General features: G+C 41.2%; 1 protein-coding gene and 1 long non-coding RNA gene across 2 annotated transcripts in view; both read right to left on the bottom strand.

Annotated features, from left to right (window-relative positions):
• Osbp (oxysterol binding protein) overlaps positions 1-11,918 on the bottom strand; it is a 31,326-nt gene extending 19,408 nt beyond the window's left edge. Inside the window, exons 1-3 of the mRNA XM_005331547.3 lie at positions 11,332-11,918; positions 6,471-6,679; positions 3,600-3,850 (exon numbers count right to left, since the gene is read on the bottom strand). Of these exons, the coding sequence (XP_005331604.2) occupies positions 3,600-3,850; positions 6,471-6,679; positions 11,332-11,693 (822 nt within the window). The 5' untranslated portion in view covers positions 11,694-11,918. The remainder of the gene's footprint in view (positions 1-3,599; positions 3,851-6,470; positions 6,680-11,331) is intronic.
• A 3,251-nt stretch (positions 11,919-15,169) lies between these two features.
• Positions 15,170-17,457, bottom strand: LOC144377022 (uncharacterized). The gene is made up of 3 exons (XR_013437553.1): positions 17,025-17,457; positions 15,594-15,731; positions 15,170-15,439 (listed from the first exon to the last, which is right to left on the bottom strand). It is a non-coding gene; the product is annotated as an uncharacterized LOC144377022 (long non-coding RNA).
• Positions 17,458-18,553: the final 1,096 nt, after the last annotated feature.

The following is an 18,553-nucleotide window of genomic DNA, read 5'->3' as shown; positions in this document are numbered from 1 at the left end:
ATGCTACACTCCACAATACAGCCATGCTGAGCTGCTTATCATTTCTTGGACAGAGTTCTTTCAGACCTGCCTGCCTCAGCATATGCTATTCACCCTGCCTAAAATGCTCTTTCCTAGCCCCTCTCTAATTTAGGAGGAAATCCTGATTTCTCAAAACCTGGGACAAATGTTAATTCTGTGACAGCTTCCCCCCTAGTCTCAAAGGTAGTCGGTCTCTTTTCTACATTTGCTTAGTGCTTTGCACATACTTCTATTTTACACATTCATGGCAGAATCGTGACTGATTTTCCCTCTCCAGATGGATCAGGAGCAACTTAAAGACACATTTTATAGCTTATTCATATACAGATCTTTAGCTCATAACTTACATAGTGGGAGCCTGATAAAGTCTGCTTAATAAGTCAATGAAAGAATACAGATAAGTAAAGGAAGGAAGGAAGCAAAAGTAAGCTTAAGAGTCAGAGAAACTAAAAGTAAACAGAATGTCTACTCCCATGGTTTCAACTATTGCCTGCAGGTCAATGGTTACTAAGTCAGTGAAGCCAAATCCCACACTCACTGAGTTTTAGAGAAGAATCCAGATGTTTATTCAATGGCTCAAAGTAACCTCAGAATCAGTGGATCCCAAACTGAACTCACTGCACTCCTCTGCTGACTGTTTCTCCCTTTGATGTTCTCCATCCCAAGAACAATTCCAGGGCCCTCCCAGCTGTCCAAGCCAGGAACCTAAGGGGAACCTCTTTTAGTTTTGGTTCCTTCCTCATATCTAATTATCAAGTATTATTGATTATTCTTCAATATTTTGAATCCATACTTCTTTCTATTGTCTATACCAGAAGCAGTAAAGAGTATACTTCTGGAGTTGGGCTGTTGGGGCTCAAATCACTATTTGGCTGTGTAATTTGAGGCACACTTCTCTGCCCCTTATCTTCCTTATCTTAAACAAAGAATTAAAAATATTAAAATATTAACTACTTCAAAGAGTTGGTGCTTTACATGTAAAGCATTTAGATTTAGAATTACACGGGGCTCACAGTAAACACTCAAAAAGGTGCCAGCTATTAATTATGTCTACATCAAAACTCCTCTCATTCTCTTCTTACCCAATCTACCAAGCCCACTTAGCAGGATCTGCATCTCCTCTTACCTCCTCTCCCCTCTCACCTCCAGCTACTTCCTTGCCAGCAGTTCCCAGACCGTGGAGAAGAAGGGCTCCACACATGCCATGCCACTACCCCAATCAACTCTTCTTTGTTCCCTTTTAATAATACTGATCATGATTAAAATTTAGCAGAGACATATTTCAGTACTTTGCTGAGCATTTCACATTAATTACATAATAAAAGCCTTTCAACAACCCTGTGAAGGGTCTACTAGCATCAAAGCCATTTAAGGATAAAGAATTGAAGTCTCAGAGAATGAGGTTGCCCAGGGTTATACAGAAGGTAGAGGAAGTGGTTGAAACCCAGGCCAAGCTCTATGTTGCCCTTCTTCCCAGAAAGACAGTCATTGCTCCTTCAGAATTTAGCTGAGATGCTATCTTCTCTAATCCTCTGGTCTGAGCTAAACGTCATAGCAGTCTAGACATGCTCATTCTATCATATCATGATCCACTCAAATCTCTGTCCTCTCACTAAAGAGTAATCTCTTTGAGGGTAGAGACCACATGTGTCCCAGGGATATCCCCTAGCACAGTGTATGGATCATAGTAGGTACTCATTTAGCAAATGGATATATTAACAGTGTCTTCTGTTAGATTCACTTTGGTGGTAAGAAAGGCAATATCCTAAACTGTCAAGAAATTGGTAAAATGTACTCTTCCTTCGATATAACTGTTCATTTAGAGCTGTCATGCATTAGCATGTTAATTTTTAATATGCCTATTACACCTAAGACCTTGCTATTATATTAGCACCAGAAAGGTACAAAGAAAATAACATAGGGAGAAAATGTGCACTCCAAGCAATAATCAGTCATAAAAGGGGCACAGGTAATGAACTGAGGGAGAATAGACTAAGAAAACAGCTTACCTCTGATTTCTAAGGGATTGTTCCCTTTAACACAAACCTCTGGACACTTATAACTCGGTGACGACTTTCCCCAAGGGGAAAAAAAAAAAAGAGTTTGTTTTCAAGAGAAAAATCCAAGCTAAATTTTCAGTTTCATGAAGGAGTGCTTTATTTAGAAAATTTTTCATATCAGAATAGAAAAAAAAAAGAAAAGAAAAAGAAAAAACCCTTATACAAAATGGTGTGGTCACCTGACATTGATAAAAAGTAGCTTTCACTCTCTGGAGTGTCATGACCAGAAGAATAAACACACAGTCACTAGGAAGTCAACAGGTTGGAAAAAGAGCAAACTAGACATCAGAAGCACAAGCAACAGTTCTAGCTTGCTGAGTGGTCCTAGGAGATGGGTAATCTTCCTGCAACCCCTTACTGAAAAAAAGAAAAAAAAAGAATTTGGGTTCTTTGTACCTTATGTGAATCAAAACACTGAAGAGTGTTCAATACTTCAGAGCATTCAACACTTCAGAGTATGATGCTAAAGTAACTTGGTGGTTACTTTGCACCAACTAAATTTTCCCTTGGTCATAGGAAAAGGACTTTGATCTTTAAGAGTCTTCAGTGAACTAAACTAGCTTTCAGCAAATGTCTTACTATCATCACCTAAATAAGAGAAAATCTGGCACTAGTGAAGTAATTTCATCCCAGATAATTAGGGTGGAAGAAAAAAAAGCCAGCAAAAAACCCTTTCTCACAGAATAGTCTTCTCACGTATAAAATGTCTCCCAGTGTTTTTATGTGGAAGGGAACTAAAATAACCTGCCAGGTGAGAATCAGTGACCAGTAGAGGAAAAACAGCATTGTTGTAAGCCGTGTATTCATTTCATAACTATCAATTCATCAGTAAGGCCACTGGTGTTCTGTTCACCTGCAGCCTTGAACCCAAGAGGCTAAAATATCCCGTAAACTAATAGCTACCCAAAATAGGAGTCCTAAGGAAGCAAAAGGGCTACCCCTTCATTATAAAAGAAAGGTTGCAGATTTTGTCCCATCAACAGAATTACCCCTGAAATCAAGGACTAACCAGTATTATAAGGTCCTCACTAGTATTTGATCCAGTCCCTGTTACTATCCTGTATGCCAGAATGCATTAGCCAAGTAGGGCTAGGACTCCAGTGTAAAACTAAAGAAAATATTGTGGAAAGAACCCATGGAGATCTTTTAGATCCAACAGATGAAATTAGATAAAAATAAACATATAAATAAAACTACAATCCAGAGAGATTAAGGGACTCAACTAATATCACCATCAGATGTCCTGCTAGTTACAAAAGCAAGACTGCAACTCTGGACTCCTAACTAATTCTCAGGCTGAAGCAATGTCCTGACCGCTTGAGCAGAGCATAAAAGTCACTCCACATGGTGCAACATGTTCTGTTTCATGTAAGAAACAATGTAACTTAAAGCCCTTGAGTAGTGAAGCAGGGTCTAAGGCTTTGTGCTTTACCAATTACAATTTTCTGACAGTGGGGAAGCATAATGTTTCAAAGAGGAAAAGAATCAAAAAGCAACAGAGATACCATCTGCACTCACATTGATCATGGCATTGGATGTTATCCTAAAAAGTGTGGCTCGCTCGTTGACCTGTTTGATCTTTTCATTGCTCTCAGCAGGCAACTTTAGGGACTCTAGCTCACTGAGGGAACGCTGCAGGGCTGTGCCATGCTTGGCTATCAAGTCATTGCATGTGCTCAGGTCCTCTACTTTGCTGGAGAGGGTTCGGAGAGTGTTTTGCAGTTCAGTCTTGTCAGTTTGTGAGACAGACTCTTCATCTCCTGATTCATCTGTAGGGATGCAAAAGTAAGTTATATGACTCCAGAACCAAACCAAGAGTTGAAACTCTCCCTACTTTGCCCACAACCAAACCAACACTCATCATGCTGTGTTTTCTATCTGGAGGCTTGCCAATTAGCAGATGATTTCTCTACAGTGTAGTATACACTCAACTGGTGCCAGAAACACGTGAGGCTTTTTTTTTGGTACCAAGGATTGAACTCAGGGGCACTTGACTACTGAGCCACATTCCCAGCCCTTTTTTGTATTTTATTTAGAGACAGGGTCTCACTGAATTGCTTAACACCTTTCTTTTTGCTGAGTCTGACTTTGAACTCATGATCCTCCTGCCTCAGCCTCCCAAGCCACTGGAATTACAGGTGTGCACCACTGTGCCAGATCTGAGGCACTTTTTAAAGGCGCAGAGTCTCTGGCCTTATGCCCAGAAACTTTGATTCAGCTGGTTTGAAACATGGACCAGGAAGCTGCAATTCTAATAAGCTACCCAAATATTTCTGATATACATTGAAGTTGGAGAGCCACTGATACACAGGATGCCATAGAGAAGCTGAATAGCTCTTGGAATCAGGAATGTATTATTGAGTCTTTAAATTTTAGCTTGGAGTACCAATCCAGTCCTAACCAATTATTATTAAAAATTCACCATTATCTGTTGGGTAAGAGGTGAAATGGGTTGAGAACAAAAGTCATTCATTATGACAAAGTCTATGTCATTAAAAGTGTCATTAAGAATTTCATTAAGGGACTAAGGGTGTGGATCAGTGGTAGAGCACTTGCCTACCATGTGGTGAGGCACTGGGTTTGATTCTCAGCACCATATATAAATAAATGAATAAAATACAGGCACGGTGGGGCATGCCTGTAATCCTAGCGGCTTGGGAAGCTGAGGGGGGAGGATGGCAAGTTCAAAGCCAGCCTCAGCAAAAACACGAAGCACTATGCAACTCAGTGAGACTCTGTCTCTGAATAAAACACAAATAGGGCTGGGGATGTGGCTCAGTGGCCAAGTACCCCCGAGTTCAATCCCTGGTACCAAAAAACAAAAAGTTTCATTAATTCATCTTTTCTGAAGGAGAGCTCCGGAATCTCATGATGAACTCATTTGATACTAAAACTACTATAAAAGTAATGCAAAGTCTTCTCTGATAATAAGTCAAGGAAAGAAGCTCTGTTGTACCTCTCACTATCAGTTTTGTACTTAACACTTTTTAACTGCAAAATGCCTTTCTAGCAGTGTCACTTCCTTTGGGGGAACTACCATCATCACTAAAACTAAAAGAAATAAGACAAGACTTGCCTGTCAGACAGAGAAGCAAGACCAAGATCAAAATACAAAATAAATAAATAAATAAATAAAATTAGAAAACAGTGAATTTTCCTTTCACTGCTTAATAGATATTAAATAGTAGGGGAAATGACAGACAATAAGACAAATAACAGACAAAACTCTTAGTGAACAAGCTCATTATCAACATCTCAGCCAGATGCAGTGGCACATGCCTGTAATCCCAGCGGCTTGAAAGGCTGAGGCAGGAGGATTGTGAGTTAGAAGCCAGCCTCAGCAACTTAGCAAGGCCCTAAGCAACTCAGTTTTGAGATTCTGTCTCAAAATAAAATAGAAAAAAGGAGGGGAGGGTAGCTGGGGATATGGTTCAGTGGTTAAGCACCCCTAGATTCAATTTCCAGTACTATCCCCCACCCCACCCCCAAAAAGCTATCAACATCTCATTGGCAAATTCTACCACTTTCCTTGAAGAAAAATAAAAAATACAACTAGGTTATTCCTTTTAGTTTAATGTTGCAAAATGAAGTCTTTTTCATAGAAAATATATGGTTTTTCATCATCTATAAAAATTGTTTCAACTTAACAAGACTTTAGGAGAAAAAAGTAGGGGTCGATCCAAATTACAAATTGTAATACTCCTAAGACTGACCTCATAATAAAGTTATTATGTCTCAAAAAGTTAAGGTGGTCAACTGGCATTCTTCTTAGGAGGCTGAGGCACAAAGATCACAAGTTGAAGGCCAGCTTTGGCAACATAATTAAGACTCTGTCTCAAATAAAAAAATAAAAATAAAGAACTGGGGGTATATAGTTCAGTGGTAAAGTGCCCCTGGGTTTAATCCCCAGGACCAAAAAGAAAAAAAAGTTTTAAATGTGTGGGTGGGGCCCTGGGGATGTAGCTCAGTAGTAGAGCATTTGCCTAGATTATTCATGGCCTGGGATCAATTCCCAGTAGCCCCTGTGCCCTCCTCTCCCCCACACAGAATAAAAGCACAAGAATGATGTCTAGTTTTTCAATCTTGGCCAGATTAATTTTTTGTTGTGAAGGACAGTTATGTGCATCGTAGGGAGTTTAGCAGTATCCCTAGCCTCTTCTCTCTAGGTGACAGTAGCATCTCCTTCAGTTGTGACAACTAAAAATATCTCCAGAAATTGCCTGGAGGAGACAGAATTGAGAACCATCACTCCTGGAGAAATACTGTATGATGAAAAGTAGCTAGGGACATTTAAGAGAGGTGATAATCAAAGGAAAAAACACCATGAGGAACAAAAGATAATGGGGACATATGGAAAGCTTTCCAGGCAAGGTCTTCTTTGCTTCCTACCTGATTCGGCTAGCATCTTCACAGCCTTGGCTTTGGCCAGTTCTAGGGCTGTCACCCAGCGCTGTCGCTCCACTTCTGAGCTAGCCTTCAGATGGTAGGTCTGAGCGCCCCCATTGGAAATGATAAAGTTGCAGGAGTCCTCCACAGTGATGTTGGCTGTGGCGAGGTTAATGGTACCACGGCAGGTATGTCTCATTTCTGCCTTTGACCTGCAAAAGTGAGACAAAAACAAGCTCAGGAAAAAGGTAATGGGTGGATTATCCTTTAACACATTTCATTTCTTTACATAATTTTGAGTCCTTGAAAATATGGTAATCTTAGAAACCCCCTAAAATTCAAGAAACAATATATTGAGAATTTATTTTAGAGCCTTTAAGAATTGTTTCTTAAACAAATTTTATTCTTCCACTGTTCCTCTTGCTGTTAACCTTTTAAAAATAGACATTATTGAGGTATAACTATTTGCAATAGTAATTCAGTAGTCTCAAGTATACAACTGAGTGAGTTTTGACAAGTGTATACAACTGTATGACCACCACAATCAAAATGTAGAACACTTCCTTCACCTCAAAAAATTCTCTCCTGCCCTTCCACAGTCAGGAGTTACTTTCTACTTAGCAAGTTATAAAGGTTTATATTCCTTGCAAAAAAATTTTGTATGACAATCTCATTCCCTAAGAATAGTTCTGTCTTCTATAAACTGAACCATCCCCCTCACTGTAAATCAGCCCAAATCAGAACTGTCACACCATGCTTAGAATTATACTGCAGAAGTGTAAAAAGGCATCTTTAAATGTTTCAATGATTAAATGCTGGCTATAACTCAAATGATATGAAATAAGAATAATTGCCCATCTGAGAGAGCAAAGAAAGAATTATTAAAGAATCACCAGACATTTTAATCTTTTCGGAATATGTTCTTTTCTAAGGTCCACAGACTTCTATTGGTAGGAACTCCTAAGCCATCCTATTAATAGCTAGGAAAGATTCAGCAGATCTGCACTGAGGACTGGGTGTAAAAATTTTCCCAGTCTCTACTGACTGACAGTTCTATTAATAGGCTAACTTTTGAACTTTACAGCACTACTTGGTGACAACAAGCCACAAGGCACTTCACATAAAATAACAAGCTTCTCGCACAATTGTGTATACAGAGAAAACTGTGCTAATTTCTTCACCATGCTGGTTATGCCCAGGGACCTGCATGTTTAAACTGCATGCAGTTTTTTCCCTGTCCAACCGGGAACATAAAGAGGTCAAAGTCCTTTGCCAAATGCCACAGTACAAAGCAGAATCATTTCCTCTTCAGTGAAGCCAAGTGGCCAAACACACCTGGCACATCCAGAATTCCTGCATGCCAGAGGTGGCATACACCCCTTTTCTCCAGAAACTAAGATGTGGAATGTTGGAAAAAGTGTGTTTACTATGCTTAGGAAGACAGATCTGCTGTCATTTGGTTTGTCACATGAAATAATTTTTTTTTTTCTCCTCCAATGCACAACTGAGCTGTATGGGATTGCCAGGGGGGTCTCAATGGACTGGGCCATTTTCCATCCTCTGCACCTGCCACACTGTAATGTGAATCCCTGTGTTTTCTATTCTTACCTCCCCACCCCCAAGCTTCAGTTACATTATGCATAATGCAGACTGAATTACAGACACACAGCTGACAGGCTGGCTCACCCTTGCTTTCTCTTCCAAGGGTGCCACTTGGACCTTCTATCACATTCCTCCTTATTGGCACTTTTCACTAACTACTTCCTAGGAATCTCTTTTTGCATGGGTCATCTTCACACACTAAAGAAGTTTCTCAAACAGCATAAAGTATACAACAACTTAAGAGATTGCAAGGAACCTGGAAATAAGGCAAGCTTGACCTCAAAGCTCTTGAAGTTTAGGTAGATACACCTATGGTTATAAATGACTAGTGAGAATCTTGAAAGATTCTTTTCTCTTGCAAGAAAAGTTTTTAAGGCTGGGGATGTAGCTCAAGTGGAGGCATGCTTGCCTGGCATGTGTGGGGCACTGGATTCGATTCTCAACACCACATAAGAATAAAAAAATAAAGATATTGTGTCCACCAAAAACTAAAAAATAAATATTGAAAAAAAAAAGAAAAGTTTTTAAGACACTAAAGTACTGGGTGGTATTTTCTGGCTAGAAACCTCTGCCTAAAAAGGTCAGCTGAAATAGTAATTTAATCGCTTAAAGCTAGTCATGAAAATTAATAGTATAGCCTGTGATGATGCTTCTGGGAGAGCCTGGATTCTATATAAGGTTTTAAGTAATGGATCATCTATGTAACCAGGTATGGAAGGAAGCACAGGATAGGTAAAAAGTGATGGGTCTAGGAAGGACATAATTTCATGTAAAAGGGAAATAATATTTTGCAAAGAGGATACACAAGAAATTGCAGGTTTAAGAGGCATGAAAACAGGAGGAACGACAACTTGGCTAAAATAATCCAAAAGGGAGGCAGGGACCAGAAGTACCCTTTTGTGAAGAATAAACAGCCAATAGTTGGAAAGAAGTACTTCACAGCAAGTTTGAGGGTACTGAAGAGATTTGATAATCTAGATCCTGTTGCTTGGTTGGTTTATGGGTGGGGAACATACTGGTAAGGACAGGCCAATCACATGTTTCTCAATAAGTGAATGAGTATGTCTTAAGAGAAGTTTTATTTGCAATTAGGCAGGTACCACTAGCTATCATAGGAGAAATGTTAAAAGTAGTTACAAATACTTAAAAAGAGTGATCAACACTGATCAAGACTGGTACTGAACAAAGGATCCAGTGACCTAGAAAGCAGATAACATAACTTGGATGAAAAGGAAAGGAAAGACCATATATTAAGGCCCTTACCTGATGTACAATTTTTAAAAATGGGCAAACAATATTAATAGTGTTTGATGAATCAAGTCAGGAACATTGAACATTAGAGTAACAGTCACAGTAACCAGAAAACATGAACTTGAGTAGAGGAAAAAACTGGGGTAGAGTAAAATTTTAGACTAAACTGATTATCCTAGATGAGAAGTTAGCAATGCTTATATTAAGATCAATTCTAAATACAATAATGTAGATGATATATACAACTTCACAATTAATGTTTAAGCAGTGAGGAAGGGTTATACGAGACATCTTACAGATAAGAATGTGTTCTGGCTGGACATGGTGGCACATACCTATAATCCCAGCAAGTCAGGAGACTAAGGCAGGAGGACTGTGAGTTCAAAGCCAGCCTCAGCAACTTAGCGAGGCCCTAAGCAACTTAGTGTGACCCCGGCGTCTCTAACTAAAAAATAAAAAGGGCTGGATGTTGCTCAGTGGTTAAGCATCTGTGGGTTCAATCCTGATACCAAAAAAAAAAGAAAAGATGTGTTCTCACTAACAACCTCCACCTCCCACCTTTAATCTCTCCTTGAAATTCTCAAAAATAAATCGTATGGTAAAAAAAAAAAAAAAGAAATTCTCTAAAAGCCAATGTAGTGGAGTTGATGGAAAAGAGATTTGTTCAACCTAACTCTCCTGGTAGCAGAATGATTACAGTCAAGGAAAAGGAACAAAAAGTGAGTCACTCTTCAACAGCAGTGTTTTGGGTCCCAAACAGAATGGTCTTTAGGAAAATGTTCACTGAGAAATGCCAGTTTATTGAACAAAGTCTCCTGTAAAATACACTTTTTGTATAAAGTATATACAGTAACCATAATCCCATAAACTTACTTGCTTTAGATAAGTAATTTATCTCTGTATCTGTCTGATTTGTGTAACACTAACCTGGGTTTTAGGTTATGTTGGTGCGAACAGAATTAGTTTCAAATCCTGACTCCTCCAAGACCTTGGGAAAATTGCCCATGCTGAATCTCAGTTTTCTCATCAGAAAGATGGGAATATCATCTAACTCCCACAGGTTTTTGCTGGGAGTCAATCAAATACTATACCTAAAACACCCAGCCACAATGTCCAGCCTTTGGGGAATATTTGTATCCTGTCCCCAAATCACCTATCAACACCTTTATACATAGTAATATGAGAAGCCCAATACCATGTTATGACCACGTTCTGAGTCACTGATGATAAGTATATATTAACTATTCCAAAATAAATAATGTTGAACAGAAATAACCATACCAAAGACATGGATTCTTATTTTAATAAAACATAATTCTAACTAACCAAAAAGATCACAGAAGTGTTGGATACAACAAACATTTCCACGGGAGGGGGTGGGGCAAACGAAAATAAGAGCAAAGCAAGAGGGCACATCTCCAGTCTAGGCTGTCCAGAAGGTGAAAGTATGCATAAGTCTTGGAGAGATAAGAAAGGCAAGGGGCAGAATACACCTAGTGTATGGTGTCTTGGTGCCTGACTGTGGAGAGATTAAGGTCGGGTACATCAAGGGCTACGAATAACCTTGAATTTTAGAGACTGAGCATAAATAACTAAGACTTTGGGACTTTCACTGTTAAGTTCTTTGAAAGCAGTGCTTAGGCTTTGCTCTTCTATGTGTCCCTTAGCGCCTACAACAGTGCTTTGCTGGCACAATTAATAATCCCACCCTTGTGGTGGTGGAAACACAATGGAAGAACAGATGCTCTCCAAACAATTGATGATTGCAAGGCCAGGGAAGCAGAGATATGGCACCAACGGTGGGTAACAGGGGACGGGTGCGAGTACAAGTCCTGGGGCTTTCAATTTCGTGGAAGTGGACTCCTGTCACCGGCTGTCAATTTGCGCAAGTGACAGAAAAGGGCCTGGGGCGACCTTGGCTGCAGAGCCTGCTGGTGAGGGCGCCGGGCGCCAGGGCTGTGGGCTGTGGTGGGGGAAGCAAGGTGAGTGTCGGCGCCCCGGAAGCAGTTACCTGTAGTAGCTCAAAAGCCCGTTGCTCAGCACGAACCACCGCCGCTGGTAGCCTTTGATATAATTGGTCCATTTGAAGAGCCAGCCCTCTCGAGCCGAGCCCGAACCCCCAGCGCCCGAGCCGCCCGAGCCCCCAGCCGGCGGCGCAGGGGTTGGGCCAGCCGTCGCCACTCCCCCGGCCCCCGGGCCCGGGCCGCCCGCAGCTGCCGTGGCCACCGTCCCTGACGCGACCCCGGAGCCGGGCCCCGCGTCTCCGCGGCCGCCGCCTCCTCCCACCACTGGGGGACCTGCGCCGCCGCCGCCAGGAGCTGCAATGGCTGCCGGGCCTGGTCCCACCACTCCTCTCAGCTCGGTCGCCGCCATGAGCCGCCGCCGCCCCGAGATACAAGACCGGAACCTCCTACGAGAGCCGCCGCCGCCGCCGCCGCCGCCGCCCCGAGCGCCCCACACGGCTAGCGCATCAGCCGCCGCCGCGCAGCGTCCCCGCCCCGCCAGGCCCGCCGGAGGAAGGAGGGCTCGGTGACCGGGGTGGAGGACGTCGATTGGTGCCGCGGAGTGTCACTTGTGGAAGACCCCGCGGACATTGGCATTTCTCTCGGGCCTGTCATTCTACTCCGCCCAGTGAGAGCCCAGGGTGGGACGCGTCCACACGCTCCGCCTTTGATTGGTTCAGATGAAGGCCAATCAGATGCATGTACAACCTCATTGGCGCTTTTCTGAAGTCTTTAGTGCTCTGGGAGGACAGGGGAATGCAGGGTGCCGGCCAGTTTGGTTGCCGATTGGCTAGTGTTTCCGCCGCTCATTTCAGTTTATGCTTCTGTCACCGCCACGTCACCACCTCCCATCACTCTTCTCATCGTCCTCTTCCGCTCTTACGGATTGGTGGTTGGTATCAGCCGCTCAACCCTTTCTACCATTTACTGATCGCTTGAGCCTGGGAGGAGGAGCCTTTCGTCACATTCTTAATTTCATTTCTTATTGGTTAGCGTCTATGTCACTCATGTGTCGACGGAGAGGCGGGGCGATTCGTGGAGATGATTGGTCTCGGGAATTGTCTGTGAAAGCAGGAGCTTGGGAATACTGACCAATGAAAGAGATTTTCATGAGAGAGAGGCAGACTGGGACAACCAATAAAATCCCGGAAGAGTGATTTGGGGGCGTGCCTGCCTGCTTCCAGCTTTAGGGAAGTTGGTGGAGACCACAGCTAGTTGGTTCCTCTTGTTGTTTGATGTGGGCGCGATGTCGAATTTCTTCTTTATGAATTAAGTCCTCCATAATGTCTTCTTAGGAAGAAATGATCCGACAGATAGTGACTCTTGGCGATCAGGCCCCTCCTGAGTCCTCCTAAAGAGCCCGCTTCGCTCTCAGAGCTGGAAACCCAGCTTCGGGGTGGGGGTGGGGGAGCAGAAATAATTTCCACAGTCCCCTGCTGGATCCATGATCCCTTTAATTTCCTTCCCTGGTTCGCTCAGCATCGCACCATACTCCTTATCATTTGATTCGAGACTGTCACATGCCTCTATTAACTCTGCCCTCACGAGTTGCTGACCTAGCTTTGGGGGCAAATAGATTTGCAGGATCTAACTTTATGTCTCTTTCAGGCCTAAAGATCCTTGATGTTAGCATCACAAATACGCACTTTAGACAGAAATTCGTTACTTTTGATCAATTGACTTTGTTTACAGGTTACAAAAATACAAATTAAGCAACTAGTGTATCATTTAAATATTCTAAACTATTGTTACGAATGTTGTCAAAAGCGTGATATTTTGGGGAATCCAGCACCTGTTACACTTTGCCAATTGAGTGGGCAATAGAAATGGCTTTGAGAGCCTGTAAAAACAAATTTCAAGAAACTAAGAAAAACTTCCTTTTTTAGAAAACGGCTTCAAAAGGAGAGAAATACTTATTGAAGTATGGAGAAATAATACTCTAAAAATATTCAGCATAGACTATTGGAGATTATTATGATGATGATGATGATGATTTGTTGTGCTGGGGTTTTGTGGTGCATGCAAGGCAAGCACTCTACCAATTGAGCTATACCCCTAGCCCCAGAGATTGAGTTTTTAAGTGAACTAAAGTTATTTATGCTTGAGTTCTTTCTTTGCTATTTATTAACTCTAAGACCTTGAAAGAATCATTTAAGCATTCTAAGGCTAAATTTTTACTTCTAAAAGAAATGAAACCTGAGAGGGATGCTATTGTGATTAAATGCACTTGAATGGGTTGATAAATTGCAAACAACTACAAAAATATGAGTTATGTTGCCAAGCATCCCTCAGGTCACTTAGTGATCACAAAGAAGAAACACATCAGGTGGATTGGGCTGTCCCCTCCTTAAACCAGGTATCCAAATTAGCATCACTAACACACCAACAGTTTTAGGAGGTCCCTGGTGTGCTCCAGCATGAAATATACATCACAAATTAATGAAGTTTCCTTGCCAGAAATGTTGAAGTTGAATCTAATCAGACCTTTAGATCTAACCTCCAATTTACAGGGGTTGAAAAACCAGTTAGACATACCCCCAAGGAGACAATCAGTTAAATCAAGAATGTAAAGCATTCTATAAGACAACTGTTTTATAGAAGATAAGACATGAAGACTATGGATAATCAATATCAAACAAAAGAGTCAGGGGTCATTGTTCTGAATTACAAAACAAGAACACCATCAAATGCTTCATTGGATTCTGGTTCTGCAAAAAATTACCTTTCTGATCCTGATGGGACATGGGAAAATTTGAAAATATATTTATATTAGATGTTGCTAGGCAGTTCTTACATTTGCTCAGCATAATGGTACAGTAGATAGGAAAGCAAACATAAAAAATTTGGAAAAATTTGCTAAATATTTAGGAGTGAAGAATTATATTGTCTGCAATTTCCTTTAAAACGATTCAACAAAAAAAAAAAAAAAAGAAAGAAAAAGGAAATCACCCAAAACTAGTAATATGTATATATTTTAAAAGTATATATACAGGGGCTGGGGATGTGGCTCAAGCGGTAGCGCGCTCACCTGGCATGCATGCGGCCCGGGTTCGATCCTCAGCACCACAAACCAACAAAGATGTTGTGTCCGCCGAGAACTAAAAAATAAATATTAAAAATTCTCTCTCTCTCACTGTCTCTCCTCTCTCACTCTCTCTTAAAAAAAAGTATATATACATATATATGTATATGAGTATATACATATATTTAAAATGCATACACACACACACCCTTCTATCTATGGATCAAGCAACATGTAGATTCACCAATGCTAACAAATATGCTGCTCTAGATAACAAACGTGCCAACATGGTAAAATGTTAAATCTAGGTGGCAAATATATTAATGTTTATTGTACTATTATTTCAACTTTTATTGTGTATTTGAAAATATTTTTAAAAGGTTTTAAAAGGCTAGTCATTACCCAACACTGCCTCTAGAACAGGGTCCAGAATTCTTAGCCTGGCCAATGAACTCTTTGACAATCTAGTGCTACCTCTGCTTTCCAGTCTTTTTGTTTTGGTCTTGATGTACTCCATGTTCCAGTTCAATTGATCCACCCACCTTTGTCCACATCTGCCCTATGCTTCCTTAGACTGGTGCCTTTGTATAGGCTTTCCCTCCATTCAGCACCCAGCACAATGTTATCTGTCTGAACAGAATTTCTTGTGATTCACATGGCTATAAGACATGTCCCTTCCTCAGGACTGATAATGTTTCCTGTGATGTTAATTGCCTTAAATGTTTATGTTTCAGTCAGATCTCCTCTATTGGAGGGTGAATTCCTCCAACATGTGACCTGTATCCATTTCATGTTTGGTTCACCCACCACAGGACACAGTCTGGTATATTCACACATTTAACAATATTTATTGCATGTGTATTACCATTCTTAGGCCTAAGCCATGTGCTGGGAACATAGTAGTAGATGTACTAATGGACTTTGCTTCCTCATAAGAAAAGGATTTTAGGGATCTTCTCCCTGGCCTCCTCTTCTGCTCTGCTTCCTGACTGCCATGAGCTGAGCAGCTTTCCTCCACCATGCCCTTCCACCATAACATTCTGCCTTGTCTCAGGCCCAGAGCAATGGAGCTCATTGAACATGGACTTAAGCCTCTGAAATAAATGAGCCAAAATAAATCTTTCCTCCTGTAAGTTGTTGTTGTCAGATATTTTGGTCAAATTGATGAAAAGCTGATTAACATATCCATTAACAAATATTGTTTCCCCCCACACACACATTAATGGACCTTGACAACAGTGACCATACTTGCATGCCAGAAATGCAGTTCAAATACACATGCCAGGGCTGGGGATGTGGCTCAAGTGGTAGCGCGCTCGCCTGGCATGCTTGCGGCCCGGGTTGGATCCTTAGCACCACATACAAAGATGTTGTGTCCGCTGTGAACTGAAAAATAAATATTAAAAAAATTCTCTCTTAAAAAAAAAAAAGCTTCAGCCATCTTTTAGAAGAGAAGTACTGGTAACTAGATTGAATGTGAGATCTACAGAAATGGGAGATAAGCACATTCTGGATTAATATTGGAGATGGAACTGATAGAACTGAGTACATGATATTCAATATTTAGTGATGAAATAATGAAAAATTTTAAAAATGATGTGTGATTTTTCTCATGGAATCATTTTCTTCATCCTGTTTCCAGTTAATAACCAAAACCTGGATGATCTTTTGTGTACCCTTTTCTTTATTGGTCCAGGCACTTGTGTTTTATTCCTGTTTTTAAGCAAGTCTGTCTACAGTCCATCTTCCACAATTCTCCTCACAGAACAGCTGCCAGAGGGATCTTCCTAAAATAGTCTGTTTTTTACCCAAGTTCCTTGCTCAATAATCCTCAATGGCACCTTTTCGTCTATAGGACAAAGTCCCAGTAACTCACTTTGCCATCTTAGGCTCTTCGATAAAGGTCATAACCTTCCTTCCTGTTCCATTTTTACCATTCTATTTAGTCCAGAATGGTTTACCTGCCAAATTCCAGTACTTTGGACATTTCTGCTTTTCTGATTTTTTTTTGACATACCCATTTTTTTAAGAGCAGTTTTAGAGTCACAGAAAAATCGAGCCCAAATTATCAAGTTTCCATGCATGGTCCCCAAACCCCTGCTATTTATAGCAGCACAGTTTGTTAACATTGATGAACTTACAGTGAAACACAATTATCTAAAGCCCATAGTTTACATTAGGGTTCATCCTATGGGTTTTGACAATGTACAATAATATGTATGAACCATTATACTATCATTTGGAATAGTTTTATGGCTCTGCCTTTTCACTCTTCTTCCCCCTTACCTTAGCAACTACCAATCCTTTTTCTTTCACCATAGTTTTTGCCTTTTTCATGAATGTCACATAGTTGGAATCACACAACATCTAACCTTTTCAGATTGACTTAACTTAGTAATATGTATTTATGTTTCTACCATGTCTTTTCATGACTCGATAGTTCATTTCTTTTTAGTGCTGAATAACATTCCATAATTTGGATGTACCACAGTTTATTCATTAACCAACTGAAGTATATTTTGGCTGCTTCTGGGTTTTAGGAATTATGAATAAAGCTATAAATATCTGTGTGCAGATTTTGGAAACATGTGGACCCTTTCCAACTCATTTGGGTAAACTTTCAACCCTACTTGTCATGTGCCGCAGTCTTGGCTGGGCACAAGATCACGAGCCACTCACAGCTTTGTAGATTCAAACAGCAATTCTTTATTCCCGAACTCACACCGGCCTCTACACACGTTCTGGGGAAATCCAAGTTCTGCCCGCCAATTCACATCCCAAAAATACTTTCTGAATTCCACGAGAACTCAACCGGAACTCAGGCAGCAGGAACACCCCATTCCCAGCAGGAATAACCTTCAACCCGGAACTTCCCTAAAACCCAGATTGTCTTAAACCGGGAACGCCTTAAACCCAAATTATCCGAAACCGGGATACTTCCTAAAACCTGCAGGATACACCTTAAACCTGGATCCACCCTGGTCCTTGAGTAGGGTCACCTTTCTCAAAGACACATGCAATGTCATAGCAAATTTCCAAGGCAAGTCCATTTAACATGGGGTACGCTGGCAAGGAAATTTCGATGCGTCATTCCTACTTGGCAATGGCCCTCAGCAGTCATGTTCTCCATGTTGCTACTGAGCCCATGATCCAACATTTGTGTTTGCTGAGTGTGTGAAGATTTGTTAATAGTGCAGATCGTACCAAGGTAACATAGGCAGACATTCAGCTGTCTTGTTTTACCCTTACTTCATTTGTATAAGCAATAAAAACATTCTTGCTGGAAAAGATAATTTGTTGTTTTGAGGGATAGCAGGAATCTCTCAACTGAATAGGAAGAAATTTGAGTTTGTCTTAGGTCAGAACTTTCCTGGTGAGTGCTCTCAGGAGCAACGTTCCTGTGTCAGCAAAGGAAAGAGGATGGGTCAAGAGAAGTAGGACTGAGATGCTCTAGCAAGAGGTCTAGGGAGGCCTGGGGAGGTCTGGAGTTGGATAAGCTGATCCAGGTGTCCAGTCTTGAGGGAAGAGAGGGTTTAGCACTCAGCCTGTGGATTTTCCTGAGAAGGCAATTCCCAGAGGGAGAGGCTCAGCTGTGAGTCATCAGCCAACACTTTCAGCAGCTGAGGTTTGAGCACCTGGTTCTAAAGGGATCTTGGTGACAGAGTATTCACTGTAGCATAAACCATTTTTTTTCCTCCTAGGTCAGGACTCCTGTGGTTCCTGTAACCTAAGAGAAAGCAGCCGCAGGCTGAACATCTGGTACATACTCTGTACATCTGGTGTATACCACCATACTTGGTGGTGAGCCTGTCATCACGTTTCCCAGAGATCACTGAAGCTAGTGTCATTCATTGCTTTCCCTAAATGATTCTTTTTAAAGAAGGGATTAAACCCAGTCCTTTTTATTTTGAGACAGGGTCTCCACTAAATGGCTGATGCTGGTTTGGAACTTACAATTCTCCTATTTCAGTCTCCTCAGTCACTGGGATTACAGGCATGTGCCATGCGTCTGTCCCCTAAACAATTCTTAAAGCCTGCTATTTATAGATACTGTATTAAAGAATGGAAAAGAGCTTGAAAGATGAAATTATCTTTGTGGTCATCAAACAGTGGTCTTTCTGGTTTCCTTTGCTTGCTAAGCTTTTTCTGGGACAAGGGCTAAATCCCAGCCCTTTGATCTTCCTCTTTTGTTTGTGCAACAGAATGAT

The sequence above is a fragment of the Ictidomys tridecemlineatus genome, chromosome 4, assembly GCF_052094955.1.
Source record: "Ictidomys tridecemlineatus isolate mIctTri1 chromosome 4, mIctTri1.hap1, whole genome shotgun sequence".
Classification (NCBI taxonomy): domain Eukaryota; kingdom Metazoa; phylum Chordata; class Mammalia; order Rodentia; family Sciuridae; genus Ictidomys; species Ictidomys tridecemlineatus.
This window is presented reverse-complemented; position numbering and strand designations above follow the sequence as displayed.